The following is a 25,717-nucleotide window of genomic DNA, read 5'->3' as shown; positions in this document are numbered from 1 at the left end:
ACATTTTAATGAACACAGATTCAAACTTACAAATTTATGAAAAAAATCCTTTAATATACTGTAACACAAAAGATTCATATATGACACAGACATCAGTGAAAAGATGCGATTTTCCGATACTGATATTAGTCAATGTCAGTAAAAACTAGAAGCACTCGGAGAGCGCAGACCTCCGCCAAGGCTGATCAGTGGCCCCCCCCGGTGGGCTCCCCCACCCCCGATCACCACCAAAATGTAATCATTTCTTCCCATCCCATTTCCAACAAACCCTGAAAATTTCATCCAAATCTGTCCATAACTTTTTGAGTTATGTTGCACACTAACGGACAGACAAACAAACAAACAGACAGACAAACAAACAAACAAACCCTGGCAAAAACATAACCTCCTTGGCGGAGGTAATCAACAGATCCTGAAGTCCACCCAGTATATCAGTGCCTCTTTATTTATTTTCATTGTCGCTATTTCTGTTATTAAATTTCAATTAATCAATTCTTATTCATTTTAAAAAAGGGGATTTGCAAAGGTGTTGTCCTCAAATGTGTGTGTTTGTTTTGCAACCCAAAGACATTCAATTTATTGTCACACAAAAAGCAAAGAACATGTTCACATTTAAGAAGATTGAATCTGAAAAATGGGTCCATGTTTCATTGAGACTGGTCAGTTTCATTGATATCAAATAGAACAGTCTTCAATTTTTTTTAAAAAGAAATTATCTTCCTCCACAATTAACCTCCTAAGACCCAGCTATGGGTTTCACAACTTTTTTATACAAAAAAAAGAAAAGAAAACTGTCCACCACAAGGGACATTCCATACAAATTTTAAAAACTGCATCTTAAAAAACTGTTGTTTCCAATATAGGCACTTATTTAATAAAAAACAAAAAAAAGCTGGTACTTTGCTGACATTTCCTGGGTCTTAGGAGGTTAAATGTGCTAAATGTTACATATTTTAATAAGATTCGTTGGAAAACAAATGACCAAAGTGCTGGTTTCCTGATGTATTCAATGTATATGATAAAGTGTTTATGTCCATTTATACAATAGATTTATCCAAGTTCCACCGGTAGAACCTGTAAAGTGAATGTATTGTCATGTGCAGACAGTGTTTTGAAGTAGATCTGGTAGCTCTGACACTAATATTCCTTTTGAATAAAACCCATTCTCTTGTTAATTTGCAAATTTCACATTTTGACCCAAGACTGTATCTTGGAAACTTCAGCCAACCAGCATTTAGGACTGGAGTTTTCTTTCTTGGTAACTCGCGTGGCTAAATTTCCCTACTTTTATTCTGGAAGCATTCGACTTGTAGACCAGTGTTATCACAATAGTGGTTGATTAATTAAGTCTGATAATTTGTTGCAACTCCATGGTATGGTTTGATTATTTCTAAACCATTTTCTGAATTAATTTACAGAATAAATACTGCACCATGCATTACCATATACAAATATTGTGCAATAAAGGCAAAAAATAATAGTAATTTAGATTTTTTTTTTAATGTTAGGAATGATTTATGGATTTAATGAAGTGTTTTACTTTTTTCTGGCTGCATGAAGTGAAGACAAACTGCCACCATTTCCCCTTTCGATTCCAATGATTCTGATGTGTTATGTGCAGAAAAACGTTCATTGTAAACATATTGCAGGGAGGAAATAGTTTGCATTTAAAATTTTTGTTACAAGAAAGATCACCAGAAGAATAATCTCAATTTTCAGAAATTAAATTTCAGTTAACCCCTAAAGACCCAAACATCCACCATCTGCCAAAATCATCTACTGATATAAAATGTTTAATACCAGTTGATCCACTAATCCTATCAATCCATGAAAATAATTGGTTTAAAATACAGTTTGTCATCTTTTCATGGTCATCAGATATGACCCATTTGGAAGTTCAGAGGCTCCGTAGTCACCGTGGAAACACCGTCATCTTCTACAACATTGATTCATCAGTAAAATCCATGGAGTTGGATCAATGACAGTGGATGGACACACTGGGTTTGTGTTCAATGAATGAGAGATTTTTACTGAAAAGGTCATTTCTTCTTCAGTTTTCTCAGTTTTGATAAAATAATCACAAAATTAACTCTGATCTGTTATGAACATATACACGACCTGTAAATTAATTATATGAAAATGCCTGATTTTCACTGAAAAATGTTTGATGCAGAGAATAATATAATAATAACTGGTTATAAAACACAATGGTTAAATGCAGATACAATTCATAAAATTTATTTTCCAGTCTTTACAGGTTAATCATATATTGTGAGCCACGTTTGATCAAATATTTGCAGAGTTGCATCTATATTCAAAGAAACTTAATCACAGGCAGTTAACAGCTGTGTGTATTTTCTTTTTATATGTAGACATAAAATGACTTCTGTCAAAAGTCATCTCCAGTCATGTAATAAATAAAAAAAGTTAAATGTCATCTCCTCCTTCACTGAAAAAATAATAAACTGTGAATATGTAAACACAGTATATTCAGTGAATGATAGATTTTGCTGAAAAAGTCACTTTTTCTTCAGTTTTCCTTATTTTTTTTTATATAATAACCCTCAACTTTACTCTGAGCTTTAATGAACATTTACATGATCAGTGAATTAAATGTTGGAAAATACCTGATTTTTATTGAAGAAAGACACAGAAAAAAACAGAAGATACAGAAAATAATATTACAATAAATGGTCATAAACCACTTAAGGACAGTTAAATATACACAGTTAAAAAAAAAAAAAAAAAACTTAAAAAAACTGTATTATTCCGGCAGCAGGGGTGCTGAGAAAATACAGCTAAAAAACGGAAAACAACTATCACATAAAACACATGGTTATTTTCCATAATTAAAATACAGTTTTTTGCCCTAACTTTACATGAGATTTTGCTTTTTTTTTTTTTTTTTTGACTTTTTGACTTTTTAACATTTAATAAAGAATCCATCCATCCATTCTCTTCCGCTTATCCGGGGCCGGGTCGCGGGGGTAACAGTCTAAGCAGGGATGCCCAGACTTCCCTCTCCCCAGACACCTCCTCCAGCTCTTCCGGGGGGATCCCGAGGCGTTCCCAGGCCAGCCGAGAGACATAGTCTCTCCAACGTGTCCTGGGTCTTCCCCGAGGTCTCCTCCCGGTGGGACATGCCCGGAACACCTCCCCAGGGAGGCGTCCAGGAGGCATCCGAAACAGATGCCCGAGCCACCTCAGCTGGCCCCTCTCGACGCGGAGGAGCAGCGGCTCTACTCCGAGCTCCTCCCTGGTGACTGAGCTCCTCACCCTATCCCTAAGGGTGTGCCCAGCCACCCGACGGAGGAAACTCATTTCGACCGCTTGTATCCGGGATCTTGTCCTTTCGGTCATGACCCAAAGCTCATGACCATAGGTGAGGGTAGGAACGTAGATTGACCGGTAAATCGAGAGCTTCGCCTCTCGGCTCAGCTCCTTCTTTACCACAACCGACCGGTACAGCGACTGCATCACTGCAGACGCTGCACCAATCCGTCTGTCAATCTCACGCTCCATCCTTCCCTCACTCGTGAACAAGACCCCGAGATACTTAAACTCCTCCACTTGGGGCAAAGACTCCCCACCGACCCGGAGAGGGCAAACCACCTTTTTCCGGTCGAGAACCATGGCCTCGGATTTGGAGGTGCTGATCCTCATCCCGCTCGCTTCACACTCGGCTGCAAACCGCCCCAGTGCACGCTGAAGGTCCAGGTTCGATGAGGCCAACAGGACAACATCATCTGCAAAAAGCAGAGATGAAATCCTGTGGTCCCCAAACCGGACCCCCTCCGGCCCTTGGCTGCGCCTAGAAATTCTGTCCATAAAAATTATGAACAGAACCGGTGACAAAGGGCAGCCCTGCCGGAGTCCAACATGCACCTGGAACAGGTCTGACTTACTGCCGGCAATGCGAACCAGGCTCCTGCTTCGGTCATACAAGGACCGGACTGCCCTTAGCAAAGGGCCCCGGACCCCATACTCCCGAAGCACCCCCCACAAGATACCACGAGGGACACGGTCGAACGCCTTCTCCAGATCCACAAAACACATGTGGACTGGTTGGGCGAACTCCCATGAACCCTCGAGCACCCGATGGAGAGTATAGAGCTGGTCCAGCGTTCCACGACCAGGACGAAAACCGCATTGTTCCTCCTGGATCCGAGGTTCGACTATCGGTCGGATCCTCCTCTCCAGTACCCTGGAATAGACTTTCCCCGGGAGGCTGAGGAGTGTGATCCCCCTATAGTTGGAGCACATCCTCCGGTCCCCTTTCTTAAAAAGGGGAACCACCACCCCGGTCTGCCAATCCAGAGGTACTGTCCCCGACCGCCACGCAATGTTACAGAGACGTGTCAACCAAGACAGTCCCTGCACATCCAGAGACTTAAGGTACTCAGGGCGAATCTCATCCACCCCCGGTGCCCTGCCACCGAGGAGCTTGCCAACCACCTCGGTGACTTCAGCTTGGGTGATGGACGAGTCCACCTCTGAGACCTCAGCCTCTACTTCTTCTATGGAAGACGTGGCAGTGGGATTGAGGAGATCCTCGAAGTATTCCTTCCACCGCCCGACAACATCCCCAGTCGAGGTCAGCAGCTCCCCACTTCCACTGTAAACAGTGTTGGTGGCGCACTGCTTTCCCCTCCTGAGGCGCCGGATGAATATTAATAAAGAATATTTACATGTATTAAAACAATCAAATTATCTATAAATATATATAAATAATTTTCAGTGAGACTAAGTTGTACAATCCACTGATAAAAAAAAAACTGTATTTGGACAGTTTATCAGTGCTTATACATGTTATACATTCACAAAAATACATTTATTCAACATTTTTGTTGTAATTACACAAGATATTTGTCAATTAACAAACAAGTCTTGTTAAACTTACAAAACAAATACTTCTTTAATGGTTAATTGTCAGTAAATTTATCTTGTTTTATTATTTTTTTTTTTTACAGTATTAAACTTTAAATCAACAGTTTAATCTCATAAATAGAAAAGAAATATTTGTGAAATTATGATACATTTGTAAATGTATTTTAACTGTATCTTTCTGTGAAAAAGAAAAAAATTCTTTTTAAAAAAATGAAATTTTTTGGTTATTCACAGTTGCAGTTTTTATGTGTTATTTCACATTTGACATGTAAAATCCCAGTCTATTTTTGTCATTTCACTGATATTTTCCTGTATCTTAAAAATACAGGAAAAATCTGTAAAATAAACAGTAAAAATTCTGTTAAATTACAGATTTTTTTTACAGTGTAGAAAAAAATCATTTGGGAACTGACACAAATGTCACTCTGGGTTCTTATGAGTTAATAGAATTAATTTGATATATTTCCCAGCCCTAATACTGTGATATAGGATTTTAACCCAATCACCTGCCCCTTACATGAGCAAAGGGTTTAGAATTGAGTCATCAGTGCTGTGAAATCTGATGACAAACCACAAGTAATCCTTCGGCATAAAGACATGTCGGGCCCCAGTAACAAGCTTAAGGACAAACTAATAAATCCCTTTGTTATCTTTTGTTTTCGTGGAAAAATTCTTGAGAGCATCCGCACTATTGGCTCATTCATGTATAAATAACCTCCAAATCAATACAAACCATAAGTGGCTCCTGACAGTGAGAAGATATTTGGTGGTGTATGTGACACTGGATCACAGGCTGCATCTGCTATGTGGGCGCGGTGGCGATGACCCTCCGTATGGTTTAAATATGCTGGACTTGAAGCTAATTACAACACCACAGTGGCTGCAAGTCGCTTTGAATTCAAGCTGAAGACAAACGCTCAAATGATGTTAACGGATTCGCCTTTGAGGATCAATACGCTGATGATTAAACAGATTACCACAGGATTTATTTGCTGAACAGGCCCAAGGATTCACTGTGGTCTGTGCTCCGCATCCAAACAGCTGAATGCTCTGAATTCCCTTCATTATAAATCCTGAGCTTCAGTATCAGCGTCTCATTATCACTGTAGTTAAAATATATACAGTGGGCTATGTGGAAGTGCTGACCAATAACTTGTATTTTTCATCGCCATTGGGACATAAATATGTATTATACAAACACATCGTCCTGGATAATGATAAACAAAATGCACAAAAAAAAAAAAAAGACAAAGAGCAGCGTTCTACTGTTTTTCAGAGTTATTTTAGACTCAAAATACACAACATGTAAATATTAGACCTGTAATGGTACACAAAATGTTCAGTTCGGTATGTTTTCAGTTTTGAAAGCCGCGGTTTGGTTTTTTTCGGTTCGGTACGGGAAGAAAGAAAACCCCTCAAAATGTCTATTAATGCATTTATGAATTTTTTAAACATTTTTCCCCCAATTTTTGGAGACAATAGAATATAGAAAAACAGGAATAATATAATTCTGCTGCTACAAATCAAATAGAAAATAAAATAAATTATTAATATTACTAAATGTATTTTGAACATTAGTATTGCACTTTTCCCTCAAAGGTAGTTTCGAACAAACAAGAAAAATCTAATTGCAGTTCTTTCAGTTCACATTCTGCATAAAAATAACAAAAATTCCACATGAAGTGCAACATTAACAAGAGGGTAAACTGGTATTCTGTTGAAACAAACTGAAGAGAAACACTGACAACACAATGAACCAGATTATTTATTTTAGGACAGAGAACAAACTGTTTAGGACACTGTGTGTATTTGTGTGTGCCTGTGTGCACAGGGGATTTATTTATTTTTTTTGTCGGTGCCGGGGGGTAGGGGGGTCGCAGTTATATAGCTGGGGGTGCGGTCCATAACTAACGTAACAAACGCTGTCGCGAAACGAAAGTGAAACTTTACATACTTTCAACGTTCTATTTATTCCTCTATTATACAGTGTACGTGACAGACAGACAGACAGACAGACAGACAGACAGACAGACAGACAGACAGAGCTAGTGTCAGTGTTTTAGAACTACCGTAGTTCCTAGGGGCCAAACAACGTCCATCTTATCTCCATCTCTTTCCTGGTTGTTGTCTTTCACCTGAACCTGAACTGATCCAAACTGGACTGGACTGATGGTGGAGGGTCTTCAGTCTCTTCCTTCCAGGTTCACATCATATTTGTTGTTTTTTTTTAAGCTTATATCAACTGCTATTTCATATTTCGGGTCAATGTGTGCGTCCTTCTGTATGTCCGTGTGAAACTTGCGAGGATTTGAAGTTCCGCATCGAACGACGTCTTTCGTTCCTTTTTCTTTTTCTCATCATACTGTGCCGTTTCGGTACAGCTGTGTACCGAACCGAACAGGTGTGTACTGAAATGGTTCGGTTCGGTACGTGTACCGTTACAGGTTTAGTAAATATAAATCTCTGCACCTTATTGGTCAGAGTCCAGGCCCTGAGGACGGTAATGGGAGAGATTACACGTTTTAAATTGTCATATTTAATTCGTATTCATTACATTTTTTAGAAGTTGTTTACCCCTATATATATTTTTTATTTTTGTATATTTTTTTTGTTGGGTTTATAGGGGAATGTTTTAAAAGGAGCGAGGGAAATTAAACTTTAATTTCTCCTAGTTTAAATGTCCTGTTCAGTTGAACGTTTTCTTCAGTCGGTTGGATATTCATGGTCAACTTCAGCATCACATGCATCCAGTGAAAGCATGTTGGAAACACTTCAGTTGATTTCTTTGTTCAGTGGGTTTGGGCTGTTCAACGTTGTGGGTCTCTGTCAGTGGTAAACCTTGAATGAGAAAAAACAGAGTCGAATATGGATACTTCAATAATTATTTGTTTACCAAAAGCCCAGTAACAAATGCAGTTATTGAGAAAAATAGGAATTCATGTTCTCTCGTGAAAAATGGTAATTTATCTCTGCTTGAGCCCATACTCCACTAAAACAGATTTTCTTAAAAAAGAAAAAAAAACTCCTTCCCAAGGAGATTTTTTATTTTATTTTTATTTGTATGTACAGCAGGGGTTATCAAAGTTTTTATAGTGGCATACCCCCAGAAATATACTTTTTACCCAAGTACCTTTTGCTTCAGCATTTTTGATTGAAAAAATTAGGCAAAATTGGTTCCTGTGCCAAAGGTGTCTGTTTTTATTTTCAAACCTTTGTAAACAATACATTAAAAATAACAAATCTTTATAAGTGCATTTTGTGTGTAAAATATAAACTGAAAAGTGTCCTCTGTCATTGATAAGGAAAATAAATGAACTGGTCATTAATGAATAAATTAACAAACTAGAAAAGAACTCAGAGAGCGCAGACCTCTGCCAAGGCAGATGAGTCCCCCCCCCAGATCACCACCAAAACTTAATCATTTGTTCCTTGTGCCAGTATCAACATTTCCTAAAAATTTCATGAAAATCTGTCCATAACTTTTTCAGTTATGTTGCTAACTAACCAACAAACAAACAAACAAACAAACCCTGGCAAAAACATAACCTCCTTGGTGGAGGTAAAAAACAAAAAACAACAAAAAAAAATCACTTAATGACTCAAACTCATCTTTAATAATACTAGAAGCACTCAGAGAGCGCAGACCTCCACCAAGGCAGATCAGTGGGCCCCCGTGGCCCCCCCACACCTGACCACCACCAAAATTTAATCATTTGTTCCTTGTGCCAGGATCAACATTTCCTAAAATTTTCATCCAAATCTGTCCTTAACTTTTTCAGTTATCTTGCACAGACAGACAGACAGACAGACAGACAGACAGACCAACACTGGCAAAAACATAACCTCCTTGGCGGAGGTAATAAAATAGAAATATTCTTAAAACGTTACCTAAGCTTAGGGGGGCCTCCCAGTTTTCAAAAATATTGAAATTGAATAAGGGCAGGATGTCAGTTTTATTAAATGAATGTATTTATTGTGTTTTATATTTCAGCATTAATTCTCATTTTGTATTCAGTACATGATGACTTATTTAATGTGTTTTTCCAAAAACATTTCAAGTACCCTGGGCTTCTTTCGGGTACCCCTGGGGGTACACGTACCCCCATTTGACAAAGACTGATATGCAGTATGTATCTCTTTGGACCAGGGACAAAGACTTTGGCTTCAAAATGAAACCAGTGTATACCACTGATAATAACTGGGTTTGGCTCCAAAAAGCCTCGGCTCCCAAAGATTTAGATTAAACTTGTTGGTTTTTGTTTTTAGGACTCCTGTGGTATCATTTGTTTTACTTGGACTGTCTGAGAAGTGTTCTATCTCATCTTCAGTCCATCAGATCTCAGTTTAACTTAAAGGTTTTAATGTCCGCTGGGTCAGGCTTTGTTGCTCACTTCCTGGTACCTGAACTCTGGTGTTTCATAGAGTCACTGAGTTTGCACTTAGTGCTAATTCACCCATGAGCCCTTGCTCTCCTGCAGCCCCCCCCCGCTTTTGTCCAAATATGGTCACTTACAGCTCCAAAAATCCAACATGACAGTGGTCACCAATCATGAGGAACAGTCCACAGTGTGGACAGGGAAAATGAAAATACACTAGAACCTCACAGCTCTGGAGAATTTTTACTTTGAAATAGGAGTGGAAATGTGCAGTTCGAGCAGGTACTCCTCACAACAGGTGACGCCTCCGCTCACTCACTTCACATGTTCAACTGCTGTATTTAATGATCATGGTCTGGTGCATTTTCAGAAAGTTTTGAAAAGCAGAACAAAGCAGATTTGTCTGGACAGGTTTTTAATGAAACCACCTGCAAGTGCGGACAGTGATTTTCATTTTTCATTTATTAAAATCCCCATTAGCAACTGAATCATCAGTCGGTGTCTGTAAAACGATAGCTTCGACGGCTTTTCAAACCTGTTCATACAATCAGTCGTACAACAGCTCTTCCCCATTTCTTTTTATTAAATGCTGTTCTTAAGTTTAGACAGTATTGAAGCCAACACTACCACTCATCTCCCTCTTTCTGCCACTCAGTGGGCGTAACCGCGGTGACTTCTACTAGCGGTGATGTCACGTGCAGACCCTCTATGACCCGAGTCATCAAGTTGTTGAGGATGGCCACAGCTCTACCTGGATTCTGCTGCTGTGTAACCTCTGACTAATCAATAGTCCTTATCTCTTCTACAAAATCATTCTCTTTAAACTTTTTAAATGTCCTTTTACAAATAAAATTCTGACCTGATTTAGGCACTTTTGTTATTCTTTTAACTGCGTTTAAATTATGGTCACTGCAGCCAACTGGAATAGAAACTGCCTCTGAACATAAGTCTATTGCATTTGTAAAAATTAAATCAATAAGAGTTGCTGAGTATGTACCATCAGCTTTAAAACTTACTCTTGTGTAATCCTTAACTACTGGAGACAGATTACAAGTATTGGCTAACGAAAGCAACTTACTCTTTGATGTACAACCTGCAGACTTCCAGTCTATATTAAAATCTTCTAAGAAGTAGATTTCATTTCCTATTTCACATGCTTTATCCAACATTTCACATATTTAATCCAGGTACATTACAGAAGCATTCGGTGGTCTGTAACAACATCCAAGAAGGACAGGCCTTACATAAGGTAACTGTAGCTGTAGCCATATTACTTCAACTCCTGCTATGGCAAGATCTCTTCTAACTTTGACTGGAATATGGTTTTGAACATAACAAGCTACTCCCCCTCCATGTAAGTTTCTGTCCTGCCTGTAAAAATTATATCCATCTATATTCAACACAGGACTGTTAATTGTTAATTCTAAGTATGTTTCTGATATGGCTAATATCTGTAAATTATGATTCTGTAATAGGTCTGAGATGTCATTTATTTTATTCCTTAAACTGCAAATATTCAGATGAGCTATTTTAAACCCCCCTTTATGTGCCAAGAAATTATTTTTAACCACAAGACACTTGTTTAACCACTGTAATAAGTTTATCTTTCATATTACATTGAGCTATCATTGAAACACATATGACATACAAACACTCACACCCCACGTACACACCCACATCCACAAATATCTTCAACATTGTAATGAAATAAATAAAGAAAATGCATTAACTGAGCCACGCTTGCTCATGACAAATAATTCATCTTCTAAACTAAATATCAGTTATGTGGTGTTAAATTAAATTTAGGGACAAAAACTTGTGATAACAGTGATGGCAGCGAAGATAGAAAGAACAAATAAAGTGAAGAGAGAAAAAGCCAGAAAGTCAACTACTGAACATTTAGTGGAAGGAGATTCTCTTTCAGAAAATATATTGCGATATTTCATTTCACAATACTGTATCAATATTAAAGTACTGTATTGATATTTCTAGGTATTTATTCAAATGCAGATATTGTGGAGATTCATTTTTGTTTTTCTTTTTTGTTCATATTTTGTTTATTATTATTATTTAAGACTCTTATTAAATAATGTTAGTTCCTTTGTTGGGATTGCACAAAAATAATGTTCTGATGTTCTGAACCAATAGAATATGAACATTTGAACAGGATCTTAAACTGTAGTGTCTGTAAAATATAATTTCAGTTTGAACACAGGAACATTTTGTGATATAGCATTAGATCCTGTTCTGATCAAATAAAATGTGTTTAGTATTTGTGCATATTTCTGGTGTAATTCAATTCTTCAAGGAAATAATCATTTAAAAAAAGAAACAAACAAAAAAACTGCCTTTTGAACAATATCATGATATATCATGATATATTGTATTGTGATTTTAGTATTGTGATTTGCATAGTATCGTCAGATTCTTGCCAATACACACCCCTATTCCTCACACACAGATCATCTCATCTTACAGGTAAATAAGTTAATAAAACCAGTTTATTTGTTTATATAATCATTATTTTCTGTCTAACTGCACTTTTTCTGTTTTGAAAACCCTTAATAAAGAATTTTTTGATGTTTTTTTGGGGCTGAAAAGGGTTAATTATTTTTCAATCCATTTCAATACGGAAAATTGATTTGTAAAATGGGTAAATCGCAAAAACAAGCTTGGTCATGGAATTGATTTAACTTAGTAATGGTGGATTTACCTACTGGCTCCCTCGGCACCGCGCCACCCCAGTTTGAAAATGTGAAAAAAAAAAAAAAAAGAAGCAGTTCAACCAGGATTTGATCCTAAGTCTCCTACAGTGTTCATCACCTTACCCACTGAACTAAACACCCACTGAGCCACCAAACAACTTGGTGTATACCTGTCCTCAGTCTTTATGGGATCAGACATTTACTCCTGTGGATGGTGCTTGTGCACATTTTTTTGCACCGCAAGGCTCTCCTGCCTCTTGTATTGGGTGGGGGGGGGGTCTATAACACACGCTGTTAAATACAGTAAAGGGGGTTAAATCTGAACTAGATTGAAGTCTAATAATCATGAAGAGGCAACTGTCTAATTCAAGAAGCATTTGGGTCTGCATGCCAGAAAAACAAACGGACAGCCACAGAAGGTATGGAATGCATGATTAAACAGTTGGAACTACAGAACTGCATGACATTTACCACAGAACACAGCCAGTGAGTTAGTGAATCACACAAAGTTGTCCAACACAGGCCTATATCTAACTGGTGTGTGTAGCTAAATTTGACTGCATTTACTGGCTGTTGGACACGTGTCAGCAGTTTGTGAATCGTCACAGTGTTTTGTTTGAGAGATGGTTAAGTATTCTACTGTACATGCACATGTTCCTGTATGAACTACTAGTAGGCCTTCTACCAAGTAGAAACAACTCATGCTACTACTACATCTAAGCCTCAGGGTTAGTTATTTGTTTTAGTTGTATGTTAATCAACAGTTTCCATAAATCAGTGGTTTCCAACTGTTTTTGGCTCGTGACCCCATTTTAACATCACAAATTTCTGCCAACCCCAGACATTGAAAACTGAGACAATTTTTTTGCTAAAATTAATTTGTTTTTGATCATGTAACCGTTTGCTATACTATGTTGCAAATAAATGTTAATTTTAGAGGACATTTAGTCTTTATAATGTATATTATTGTGGACAGAGGCAGAAAATCCAGGTGTAGATTACTGCACAAAGGGAGAATCTGATTTTCCTTGGTCAGGATATGTCCAGTCAGTCCAGCTGTGATTTACAAGGCTGACAATTAATACTGAACAAACAAGAACTGAAACTATGAATTATGAAAGAGCTGCAGCATCTGAAACTGACCACAATGAACATTTGACAGATAAACAGAACCACAGTGCTGCAGTTTCAGCTTCACATTTTGTCTTTTATTAATTGTGAATGTCTCTGTGAACTCACCATATATTTTTATTAGTTTTTTTTTTTTGTTTGTTTGTTTTTCTTCTTTTTTTCCCTTTTTTTTCTTCCTTTTTTTCCTTTCTTTTTTTCTCTTTCTATTCTATTTTTCTTTTTTTCCTTTTTTTTTTTTTCTTTATGGGCTCAGCTGGCTGACAGGCAGCTGTCTGTACCGATAAGGCAGCAACTGTACTTTTTTTTTTTTTTTTAATCAATTAGAAATTTCAAGCAACCCCATTTGAATTCAAGGCGACCCCACATGGGGTCCCAACCCCAGGGTTGACACACACTGCCATAAAGAGTGAATTTGCCAGCAGACATACAGTACAGGCCAAAAGTTTGGACACACCTTCTCATTCTTCGCATTTTCTTTATTTTCATGACTATTTACATTGTAGATTCTCACTGAAGGCATCAAAACTATGAATGAACACATGTGGAATTATGTACTTAACAAAAAAGTGTGAAATAACTGAAAACATCTCTTATATTCTAGTTTCTTCAAAGTAGCCACGCTTAGCTCTGATGACTGCCTTGCACACCCTTGGCATTCTCTTGATGAGCTTCCAGAGGTAGTCACCTGAAATGGTTTTCACCTCATAGCTGTGCCTTGTCAGGGTTACTTAGTGGAATTTCTTGCCTTATTGATGGGGTTGGGACCATCAGTTGTGTTGTGCAGAAGTCAGGTTGATGCACAGCTGACAGCCCTATTGGACAACTGTTAGAATGCATATTATGGCGAGAACCAATCAGCTAAGTAAAGACAAACGAGTGGCCATCATTACTTTAAGAAATGAAGGTCAGTCAGTCTAGAAAATTTCAAAAACTTTGAATGTGTCCCCAAGTGCAGTCGCAAAAACCATCAAGCGCTCCAACGAAACTGGCTCACATGAGGACCGCCCCAGGAAAGGAAGACCAAGAGTCACCTCTGATGCTGAAGATAAGTTCATCTGAGTCACCAGCCTCAGAAATCACAAATTAACAGCAGCTCAGATTAGAGACCAGATGAATACCACACAGAGCTCTAGCAGCAGACACATCTCTACAACAACTGTTACGAGGAGACTGCGTGAATCAGGCCTTCATGGTCAAATAGCTGCTAGGAAACCACTGCTCAGGAGAGGCAACAAACAGAAGAGATTTATTTGGGCCAAGAAACCCAAGGAATGGACATTAGACCAGTGGAAATCTGTGCTTTGGTCTGATGAGTCCAAATTTGAGATCTTTGGATCCAACCGCCGTGTCTTTGTGCGATGCAGAAAAGGTGAACGGATGGATGCTACATGCCTGGTTCCCACCGTGAAGCATGGAGGGGGAGGTGTGATGGTGTGGGGGTGCTTTGCTGGTGACGCTGTTGGGGATTTATTCAAGATTGAAGGCAACCTGAATCAGCATGGCTACCACAGCATCCTGAAGTGACATGCCATTCCATCCGGTTTGCGTTTAGTTGGACCATCATTTATGTTTCAACAGGACAATGACCCCAAACACACCTCCAGGCTGTGTGAGGGATATTTGACCAAGAAGGAGAGTGATGGAGTGCTGCGCCAGATGACCTGGCCTCCACAGTCACCGGACCTGAACCCAATCGAGATGGTTTGGGGTGAGCTGGACCGCAGAGTGAAGGCAAAAGGGCCAACAAGTGCTAAGCATCTGTGGGAACTTCTTCAAGACTGTTAGGAAACCATTTCAGGTGACTACCTCTGGAAGCTCATCAAGAGAATGCCAAGAGTGTGCAAAGCAGTCATCAGAGCTAAGGGTGGCTACTTTGAAGAAACTAGAATATAAGAGATGTTTTCAGTTATTTCACACTTTTTTGTTAAGTACATAATTCCACATGTGTTCATTCATAGTTTTGATGCCTTCAGTGAGAATCTACAATGTAAATAGTCATGAAAATAAAGAAAATGCAAAGAATGAGAAGGTGTGTCCAAACTTTTGGCCTGTACTGTATCTGGTTAAGATTAGAGTGTGTTGTGTTTTGAAATATGACTGTAATGCATAATTCTGTATGACAATTAGGAGAACGATATCACATATGTTTGTATCATACATTTATGCCCCCCCACCCCCCCCGCCCCCAAGTGGCACCCCCCCCTTCCATTTTTTCTGGATCTGCCACTGAACTTGCTTTGTATCATGAACATGCACCTGTAAATGCCTGGAACAACACCATGGCAGATACCTTTCATATGTGTGTTATGCTGATGTATAAATCAGTGGATGACCTGCAGTAGAACAGTCAGCATGGACACACTTGGAGACAGACACACATACTGCTGTTGTGGTGATATCTATGAAATATAAAGAATACAGAGACAATCCAAACAACATTTTCACAATAACTTCAGTTTATCATCCAACTCGTTTTGGTCTTCTCCTTCAGACTAAAGCCTCTGTGTCCACTATGTCCAGTATTATCTGAACGTCCAGTCACTCTGTGGTCTGTGACAGGTTAAACTCTTTTGTGTTCTGGTATGCACACAGATACAGTCTTTCATGGTGTGGTTGTGTGGACAGAATTGTTTTTAAAAATGGAGAGAGAAAATACTAATTAGAAAAATATTAATTTTACTATGAGCAGGGAATTAATTCCAGATAGTAATCAGAATGCTGTTGATTCAACAGGTTATGTGTGAATATAGTGCTTCCTCATATCGCAGGAAGAAGGTTGTGGGTTTGACTCCAGTGCAGACTGGTGTGGAGTTTGGATGTTCTCCCTGTATCTGTGGGGGTTCTCTCCAGGTACCCACCACCCAAAGACATACCCCTTAGGTTCAGTCACGAGTCGGCAACCTTTGCTATCTGAAGAGCCAGAAAAAACTCTTTCTGGAGCCAAAGATATTGGATGGTTTCCATCTGCATTACGTTGAGTATTATTTTGGTTTCTCAAAGCAGCTGGCATCACTTCTCCTCTCCCAATGGAAATGCATATGACTCTAAATATTCTGTGTCTACCATGACAGATGGGTATCCAGGAAAGGTATGAATCTTCACTGGCCTCATGATATGACCTGATAAAGATTCATTTGTCAGTGATACAAATAGATGACAACTCTCAATGCATCTCAATATGTTAGGTTCCTCAGTTCTCAATCTTACTCATAACTACCATTCCGTCTCTTAATTCACTGTGAATAAAGAAGTCTGATAAATATGAATAACATTTAACCCATAAAGACCCAGTGCTACTTTTATGTCAGTTCCCAAATGAATTTTTCTCTCTATTTACCCTTTCTTAAGTCATTTGTTGTCATTTATTACAATATAATCCTCTGTATTTGGCTTTTTTTCAGTGAAAATCATGTATTTTCCTATATTTAATTCACCAATCATGTAGATATTCATAAAAACTCAGAGTAAATTCAAAAGTTATTGTATAAAAATAGAGAAAACTGATGAAAAAGTGAGTTTTTCAGTACAGATATCAATAACTGAATATATAAAAATGCCTCCATCCACTGTCATTTGTCAAACTCCATGGGTTTTACTGGTGAATCAATGTTGTAGAAGATGACAGTGTTTCCATGGTAACTATGGAGCCTCTGAATGTCCAAGTGGGTCATATCTGATGACCATGAAAAGATGAATAACTGTATTTTTCACCAATTATTTTCATGTATTGTTCGGAACTATCAAACATGTAGGCTATTAAACATTTTAGATCAGTAGACGATTTTGTTCGATGGTAGATATTTGGGTGTTTATGGGTTAATTCAGAAAGTGCCTTGAAAAATCACACTTTAATAGTCTACAGTGAATACAGCAGCATCTATTCAATGCAGGTATGTGTGTGTGACCCTCCTCAGTTTGTAAACATTATTAAAACAGAAATCCCTCGGCAGAGTATTACAAGCATTGCTGTGAATATCCACCGGCCTCACAATTCGATTCAGTCATGGTGTGTGCATCATGGTGCATCGTTGATAGGTTTCCACACCTCTAGTGGGTACGCTGTGCAAAGAATGCAAACAATGAAATCAGAAATTACAACTTAGTGAATAATTGACATTAATTTGTGTTATATTTAACTTTACAGCTTTCCTGCCGGTTGCCATCAGAGTAATCAAAAGCAATAAGTTCATTGAAGTATTTACACATGTTACATTTCCACCAGGTTCTGTAATAATCTGTTACCTCCAACAGTACGTTTGCAGAGTAACCTTCACCACACTGGTTAACTCACATTTTGTTCATTCAGTGCAGTTGAACCATACAGAGTGCATGTTGCGTTGACAGCTGCAATTGATGGACTGTTTTCCTCTCAGGAACATATGTGTGTGTGTGTTGTAAGAGGTCGGCCAACATATCGAGCAGGTGCAGGTACACACACAGACGCCCCTCTCTGTGTGTGAATGTTTTAGTGGTGATGGGGGGGGGTGTGGGGTCCCGGGAATATGAGGGGATGGAGGGATGAAAGGAGGGGGTCTGTGTGGCTCAGGTTACCCCTAGCAGGAGGGAGGGAATGGTGAGTTGTTTGTGTGGCAGGGGTTACAGAGGGGTTTTACCAGGCCCAAAATAAGCCACCAATGTCTTCCACACGTGGGGGCGGGAGGTCTCGGCTGCACCCGGGCCCCTGAGTTCTGTCCTTCACATTATAACCTGCCAACGACTGGACATCCAACATGGGCGGAGGGGTGAGTTGGATGAACATTTGACTTTATTTTTCTTTAAATGCACAGTAGTTTGATGTCATATTATACTGAAGCCCCTTTTCATGTTAGAACTGAATGGGTGATGGCAGACTTTGCATGCTTTTCCAGTTGTATATATACAGTAATAGCATATGGTGTGGACATGCATCATGGAAAAGTACCAGGTTGTGTGATTGCGACTGCAGGCCTCACTGTCTCTAAGCATCACAATGCTTGTTTTAATAGTAACATTTCAGGAATGATGGCTTTGCTCCTCGCTAACTTTCGTTCCCGGCTCGCTGTTTATTCGGGTAATTACGTAATTTTGTTTTTATTCTCTCCATCAGGCCCATTCCATTTAGCTTTATGGGAGGACAGCCTGGTAATCTTCCTCACACACAGTGGGGGGAAATTGCTATGCCAGACACATTTCAGGCACTCCACCGACTCCGTGCTCCCTCTTTGGCTTTTTTTCTGATTACTTTTTTTTTTTCCCACCGTGTCACTCTCACGCTCTCCCTCTCCTATTCTCTCTTGTGTGTCCCTTCCTTCGCTGACATGCACACGTGCTGCTAAAAGAAGCAGACTGACAGCAGCAGATGATTTCCATGATGTACCATTCTTCCAACTGTTCATGCCACGCACACACACTCATAAATGAGGAACCAATGCTGTACGGGGAGTAGGAAAAAAAAAAAAAAAAATTCTTCTCCGCATTTAGAGAATGGTTTTTTCCGATAGTGCCAAAAGATTGAAATGAACCAAAGTCCATTGTACTCGCAGTGATGCTCCTAACACGAGGCTATGAATGTAAATGGATGTGCACAATGTGGCCACGACAAGTGTTCTCCCCTTTCAGTGTGTCTGTGGAGGTTTGGGGTGATAGCCTCCAGGCCTGATGTATTTAAATCTCTGTTTTGTTTTGTTTGGTTTTTTTCTCCCTCCTCCAGTACGGTGCTGAGAATGGAGGGAAGAGGAAGAAGAAGGACAGGGATTTGGATGAGCTGAAGAAGGAGGTGGCCTTGGTAAGAAAAACAAGCTGCCAGTCCTCCAACCTACACTCACGTTGCACTGTGATTGATTCCATCATGGCTGCTCCCAAATGATCCCCAAACAGCATCACACCAGACACTACAGGTTATTTAACAAGGCTATAAATGAAAACAGTGGCCCGTAAACAAAATGGCAATCCAAGCTGCTTAATGTAGTCTGTTGTAGATGAGCCGGTCCCGTCCTCTTCTACTCCCCCCCCTTCCCCTCGGCTGCTCTTCTTTGTGTTCTGAAAGATACTGAATAATTTGTGGGCCACCAACATTGTAGTGCAGAGGTTTTTTTTTTTGTCTTGTGCAGTTGCTGTAGCTCTTTGAGGTGCTGTCAAAACACAGCTGAGTGATGCCCATAAAAACTGGGGTACATTTTGCTGCTCGCGTTATCTTCTGATAAAACGGCTCTTGTCAATTATCAAGTTGGCCTGTGACTGATTAAAGAGAAGAACTCCTTGGATACTCTCAGCACCTGCCTAAAGCCATTTTGTGATTAACTTTTGTGTTTTACTTTTTTTTTTTTTTTTTTTTTTTAAATCTACATGCTTCTTGTACTACTACCTCTCCAGTCAGTGATTTCTTACATTTCCACCAGAATTGCTGATAACACTTTACAATAGGTTCACACTATGAAGCATTAGTTAAGCATTAACAAATACTGAATTCATCATTTATAAAGCATATTTCTGACATGAATACTCATTAGTATATGGTTTATAAGCACAGTTATAAATGTTTTACTCATCATTAATAAGCACTTTAGTTATGGATTAACAAATACTGAATTCATCATTTATAAAGCATATTTCTGACATAAATACTCATTAATATATGGTTTATAAGCACAGCTATAAAGTTTTCCTCATCATTAATAAGCTCATCTACAATGTGCTTAATGACTGTATCTTCATACTTAATAAATTATGGATTCAGAATCAGATTCAGAAAATCTCATTTGTAAATGCTTTATATGTCATAGATAGTCCACACTTTCGATGAGCTCACACCATATACTTAATTAATGAGTAGTAAGTGCTTTATAACTACCTGAAATAATGAATTTTTGTATTAATAACTGTTTATAGGACATCTATTGGAAAAGAAATTTGTGAGTTCGTATAAAATACCTGCTAACATATTCACTAACTGTTAGTACATGTTTGAATAGTGTATGTGCAAGCATAAATGCACATCAAAACTGGTTTGTAAGTGATGCAATACCAAATTTTTAAATGCTGAATCCATAAGTATGAAAATACAATCATTAAGCACATTGTAGATGAGCTTATTAATGATGAGTAAAAGCTTTCCAGTTGTGCTTTAAACCATATATTAATGAGTATTCATGTCAGAAATATGCTTTATAAATGATGAATTCAGTATTTGTTAATGCTTAACTAATGCTTCATTGTGTGTACTTGTTATAAAGTGCTACCGAATTGCTTTAAACTGCCACCAGACAACGGGTGATCAGTATTGGCTGTAAGGCCAGATGAATAAAGCTTAACTACCAAACAGTTTCAGGAATGTCAAAGCAAGTGTTGATTATGGAGCCATCACTAGCAGCTCTATTTTATTCTGGTCTGCCAAAGCCACTGTTGGTGAAGACACTGGTATATTTCCCTCTTAGTGCTCCATGAAGAAAGAAACCCTGGGGGACTGACACCATCTTGACAGCTGAGAGCTGAGATGTTGGTTGTTACAGTCCTGAAGCGCATTTCAGCAGCACTCGGACAACCCATTTGCCAGAGTAAAATGTTTTTGGGTTTTTTTTTTATTGTATTCTGAAAATCATGGATCATTTTAACATTCATGGGCCAAAAATAAGTTTCATATCAACATTTCTCCATACATCTAAATCAACATTAGAATGGTACTTTTCAGGTATGCCTCTCAGAAATGTCTAAACAGCAGCAAAAATATCTAATTATTTTTGTGTTCCTTCGTTGTATCTTTGTGTCTGACTGTGCAGACTGATATCTGTGCACAGTGACTTTACCTACATGGGTTGTCAAATTATATGAACATCTCATCTCTACTAAATGCAGTAGTTTTATATATTGAACTGAAGACACTGTGGGGGTAAGAAATGGCCAAATAAGTTGCATATGCCCTTCTGGCTCGACGAGCAATCCTGCTCAGGTGGAGGGAGGCTTTCCCTCCCACTCATGCACAGTGGTTAGAAGACATTATGTCCTCCTTAATACTGGAGAAAATTAGATACTCACTTCAGCAATCAAATGGGAAATTCCAGAAAGTGTGGAGTCCCCTCCTAAAAACATTCCAGACACTGTAAATGCTTGGCGTTTAGGTGCAGTTTAACAATGCTGCTTACTCCGTACTTACTCCTAGCGCAGGTTTCTGTCGTGATAGTGATCCTTTATTATGTCTAGTGCACTGATAATGACTGAGGAGAGATTATTTTATTTACAGTTTGTTGTTTGCTGTGTTTTGCTTTGTTTTATTGTGTTGTTTTTTTTTTTTTTTCCTATGGCGCTAGCTGCGATTGATTTACACCCATGCTTACTTAAGATTTCTGTAAGGACCATTCAGCACTGCACTTGTATTATATTGAGAAAACTTAAAAAAAAAGAGATCATGATTAAAAAAGAATAAGTTGCATATCATCCTAAACAGCTTTTAGTTTGTGATTAGAGGATGACTTCATTCACTGTTTGCATTAACATGGGGACTTGTGATTCTGTACGCCATTGTTTTAATCAACAGAAAGCAGGGTTCACATGGGGTCTTAAAAAATCTTAAAAGTCTTGAATTTATAAATCTGCATTTAATACCTTAAAAAAGTCTCTAAAAGGTATTAAATTTGATATGGTAGGTCTTACATTATGTTGCTGTAAACCTGTTGGCTGTATTGTGTTTAACTGTGTCTGGGAAATGTCCACGCTGCAAAGAAAGTAATGTTAGTTGACTCAGTTCCAACCCGACAATTTATATTAAAATTAGGAAACAATAATCGCTAACTTTGCAGAAATAATCACAGAACATTCAGCCCAACACATGTGCAGCCATTACTTGTGTGCTTTGCCTGAGAAAGCTGCCTTTAGGGAACATTAAGCGACGGATCAAGTTTAATAATAGCTGTTTGGAAAAAAGATCCTTCTCCACCTGGTTGACAGGAGTGGAGGGGAATGTGTTTGAAGTTTGCTGCACCTTGTACAACAAACCAATTCAACTTGGAATGATGGGAATCAAGGTGGTGGAGTAAATAAATCAATGTGATATCATGACTTGTGTAGATGGGTGCTTCTATGAAACTGGTCCTAAAAACAGGACATGGGGCTAAAAATTCAAACCAGAGGTAGACTATTGTTATGAAGCAAGTTTGGAAGCACTTTGGGTCTGTTTTAAAAATAAATATTAACTGAGATAAAAGAGAAACTATTTTTCAGATAAATCACATTTTATATTTTTTTATATTATCTTTTATACAAAATCTGCATGTAACACGGTCAAAAGGATATGGAATTTACGCGCTACTATTTATTTTTTTTTTTTAAATATCTCTTTATTCTCTCACAGGTACATTTTTGTCTCTTGGAGGCGTAAACGACAAAGAAATTCATGGAGAATGGATTGGTTTTCAGTCAGGCCTTCCTTTATTGTGCACAAGTGAGAAACTGACAAACGAAGCTTCGCCCTCTGTCAGAAGTCAGTTCTACCTAATACAGAAAATCAGTCTAACTTATAGAGGCTGTGCTAAGCTTACATGGGATTGGTTAATATAAAATATGACGTATGATGCTGCTGCTAAGTAAAAGAAAGAATGTCAGATGGACACAGGACAGAATGTAAGACCTTGGAGTCATTCTGGGAAGTTAGGGAAAGTAACTCTTTGTAGAATTCCAGAACTGAGAGAGCTCATGCTCTGCTATGGGCTAAAAGGTCAAACTGTAAGTTGTGCTATCTTTAGAGATAAAGTAGCTTACAATATGCAGAATTGAGAAGCTGACTGAGAGAAACATTCATGTTTTGAAGGACACAGGTGTCTGACAAACTAACAGTTGTGAGGAGCCGAGAAAAGAAAACTTATGGTCATCTTTAAGCATTAAAATCAGTATTAACATTGGGAATCAAACTAATTATGCAAGGGAGAGTGTTTCACATAAAAGACTGCTGTTGCGAAATCACTCACAATTTATATGTTTTAACTGGACAGATTCTGCATGTAACGCGAGTGGACACGATGGGTTACAAGCAAAACCTGGAATGAGACAGATTAATGAAAAACCCACATGTGTGGATTACAAAAACCCCTAGGAACGACACATTTAACACAGTGTCTTTATTTATAATCTATATAAGACCATTTACAGACATGTTTTCAGTTAAAATGCACTGACACCTAGTTAGCTTTAACTGTCCCAATTTTGGTCCTATTTTTGGACCCAATATTTGATTAAAAATTCAGTAATTTTGGGATGGCTCAGAGCAAGAGTATAATTTCTTTTGCATTTATCTGAGGTCATCATTAGGTACATCCTGGGGGGAAATATGTCTACATTTCTCTTTTATTATTGGGTCTAAAAAAGCTGACAAAGTGCCAGGTACCAAAATGAACCCAGTTTCATAGAAGCATCCAAATATACACGCCATGTTGAAGTGGTGTACACATGTGTTATCTGTACACATTATAAGCTTTCTGTGTGTATGTTCACGCCGTTATTAGCCTTCTGTCCAACCTGAATCGATGCGTCAAATACAGCGCACTAAAGGTTAGGGTTAGGGTTATGTGAACTGGAGATCTTGACGTAAATTCACACACAATCAAATGGCACTGAATAACACGCAAAAGGTTGAAAACACGTAGGTATAGCACGCCAAATGCCATAAGAACTGGTGTGTCATACAATGCTATTTCTTGAGATCAGTCTCAAATAAATGCATTTTCATAAATTCTAGGAGTCACACGTTTTTGCCAGTATGCTGTGAAATGGCCATTAAATTCTGTTTAAGCCATCTTAAAAAAAGGGTCAATTTTTTTTTTTTTTGAACTTTTTATTTATTCCACCCATATAAAACACATGGAGATGTACAAAAATCACACCAGCCTCAGTCTATAAATCACTCGATCCATATCACATTACTTCCATTCATAACTGCTCATACTACGCCTTTTACATATAGGTCAAAAACATGTCAAGGTCATATATATTTTACACAGATACCAACAACATTCTTGAAATCTGACTTCTAATATTCCACCAGCACAAATAAATGTATTTGCCAAACCAAGACAGGTGACAAAAAAAAAGCAATATTAAAAACAAAAAGAGGTATTTAGAGCTCTTGTATCACTTGAATTATTGGTTTCCATCTTCTCTCAAATTTTTCTAGTTTCACTTGTAACCTTGCAGTAGTTTTTTCCATAATAACAACCTTTTTTACTTTGTCTATCCATTGCGTTATGTTGGGGGTGTGTGGTTTCAGCCAGTTAATTGTGATCATTTTCTTTGCTATTACGAGTAAGACTTTCAATAAAAAGCTACAATCTCTGTCTATCAGATCTTCAGGTAATATTCCAAGTATATACAGGGTTAAATCAAGATGTAGGTCAATACCAAGAAATCTTTTTATTTCTGTTTTCACACACTTCCAAAAATCTTTGATCTGTGGACAATCCCAAAATATATGAGTGAAGTCACCCACCATTCCACAATTCCTCCAACATAAATCTGATGTTTTACTATATTTTGCAGTGACAAATGGAGTATTAAAGTAACGCATCTTCACTTTCCATTCAAACTCCCTCCATGTTGGACTGTTAGTTAGTTTGTGTCCAGATTTGAACGTTTCTTCCCAATCATCATTCGTTATTAATACATAAAAAGTGTTAAATTTAACTTTTAGAAACCTGTAGGAACCCTGTAACAGCAAATAACATGTAATCGGATAAACTAAACAGTACATTATTCGACATACCATGAAAACATTTTACCACGATCCATAACTCGTTGATGTGTGATGTGGGACAGACTCACTCCATGTTCAGACCTCTTCAACTCAATGTGATCTCATCTTGTTTTTAAGTCTAACATTGTAACTTTGCAGCAGCAGCATTACACATTACAAAGACTCCTGCAGGTTAAAGTGGATTAACTGTCTTCAATGCTGACAGACTCCATTGACAAATATTGCGACAGTAATGCTTAGTGTGTCCACGCCCACCGTCCATAACTGTTGAGTTTGTCTTCATCGTGATGTTTTCACAGTCATCAGTTTTTTCTTTCTTCTACTATTTTAACTCAGAATACAAAATGTCTGGTGGTTCAGACTGTATTTACATATTCACAGTTGATTATTTTTTCAGCGAAGACGTAGGAGGAGAAGTCATTTAACTTTTTTTTGTTTATTACATGACTGCAGATGACTTTTAACAGAAGACGTTTTATGTCTAAATATAAACAGAAAATATAAACAGCTGTTAATTCCCTCTGTGATTAAGTTTCTTTGAATATAGATGTAGCCCTGCAAAGACAAGATCAAACATGGCTCACAACATATGATTAACCTGTAAAGACAAGAAAATGAATTTTATTAACTGTATCTGCATTTAACCATCGTGTTTTGTTATCAGTTATTATATTATTCTCTGTGTCAAATATTTTTCAGTGAAAATCAGGCAATTTCATATAATTAATTTACAGGTTGTGTATATGTTCATAACAGATCAGACTTAATTTAGTGATTATTATATCATAACTGAGAAAACTGAAGAAGAAATTACTTTTACAGTTAAAATATATCATTAACTGAACATAAACATCCACTGTCATTCCAACTCCATGGGTTTTACAGGTGAATCAAAGTTATAGAAG

The 25,717-nt window shown here is 38.0% G+C and overlaps 1 protein-coding gene across 1 annotated transcript in view; it reads left to right on the top strand.

The window, feature by feature from the left end:
- The first annotated feature begins 17,821 nt into the window (after positions 1-17,821).
- LOC115437680 (sodium/potassium-transporting ATPase subunit alpha-2-like) overlaps positions 17,822-25,717 on the top strand; it is an 86,062-nt gene continuing 78,166 nt past the window's right edge. Inside the window, exons 1-2 of the mRNA XM_030160992.1 lie at positions 17,822-17,841; positions 18,789-18,863. Coding sequence (XP_030016852.1) covers positions 17,830-17,841; positions 18,789-18,863 — 87 coding nt within the window. The 5' untranslated portion in view covers positions 17,822-17,829. The remainder of the gene's footprint in view (positions 17,842-18,788; positions 18,864-25,717) is intronic.

This window comes from Sphaeramia orbicularis, chromosome 17, assembly GCF_902148855.1.
Source record: "Sphaeramia orbicularis chromosome 17, fSphaOr1.1, whole genome shotgun sequence".
NCBI classification, from domain to species: domain Eukaryota; kingdom Metazoa; phylum Chordata; class Actinopteri; order Kurtiformes; family Apogonidae; genus Sphaeramia; species Sphaeramia orbicularis.
Note: the sequence above shows the minus strand (reverse complement) of the source record. Positions and strands in the feature narration are given on the sequence as shown.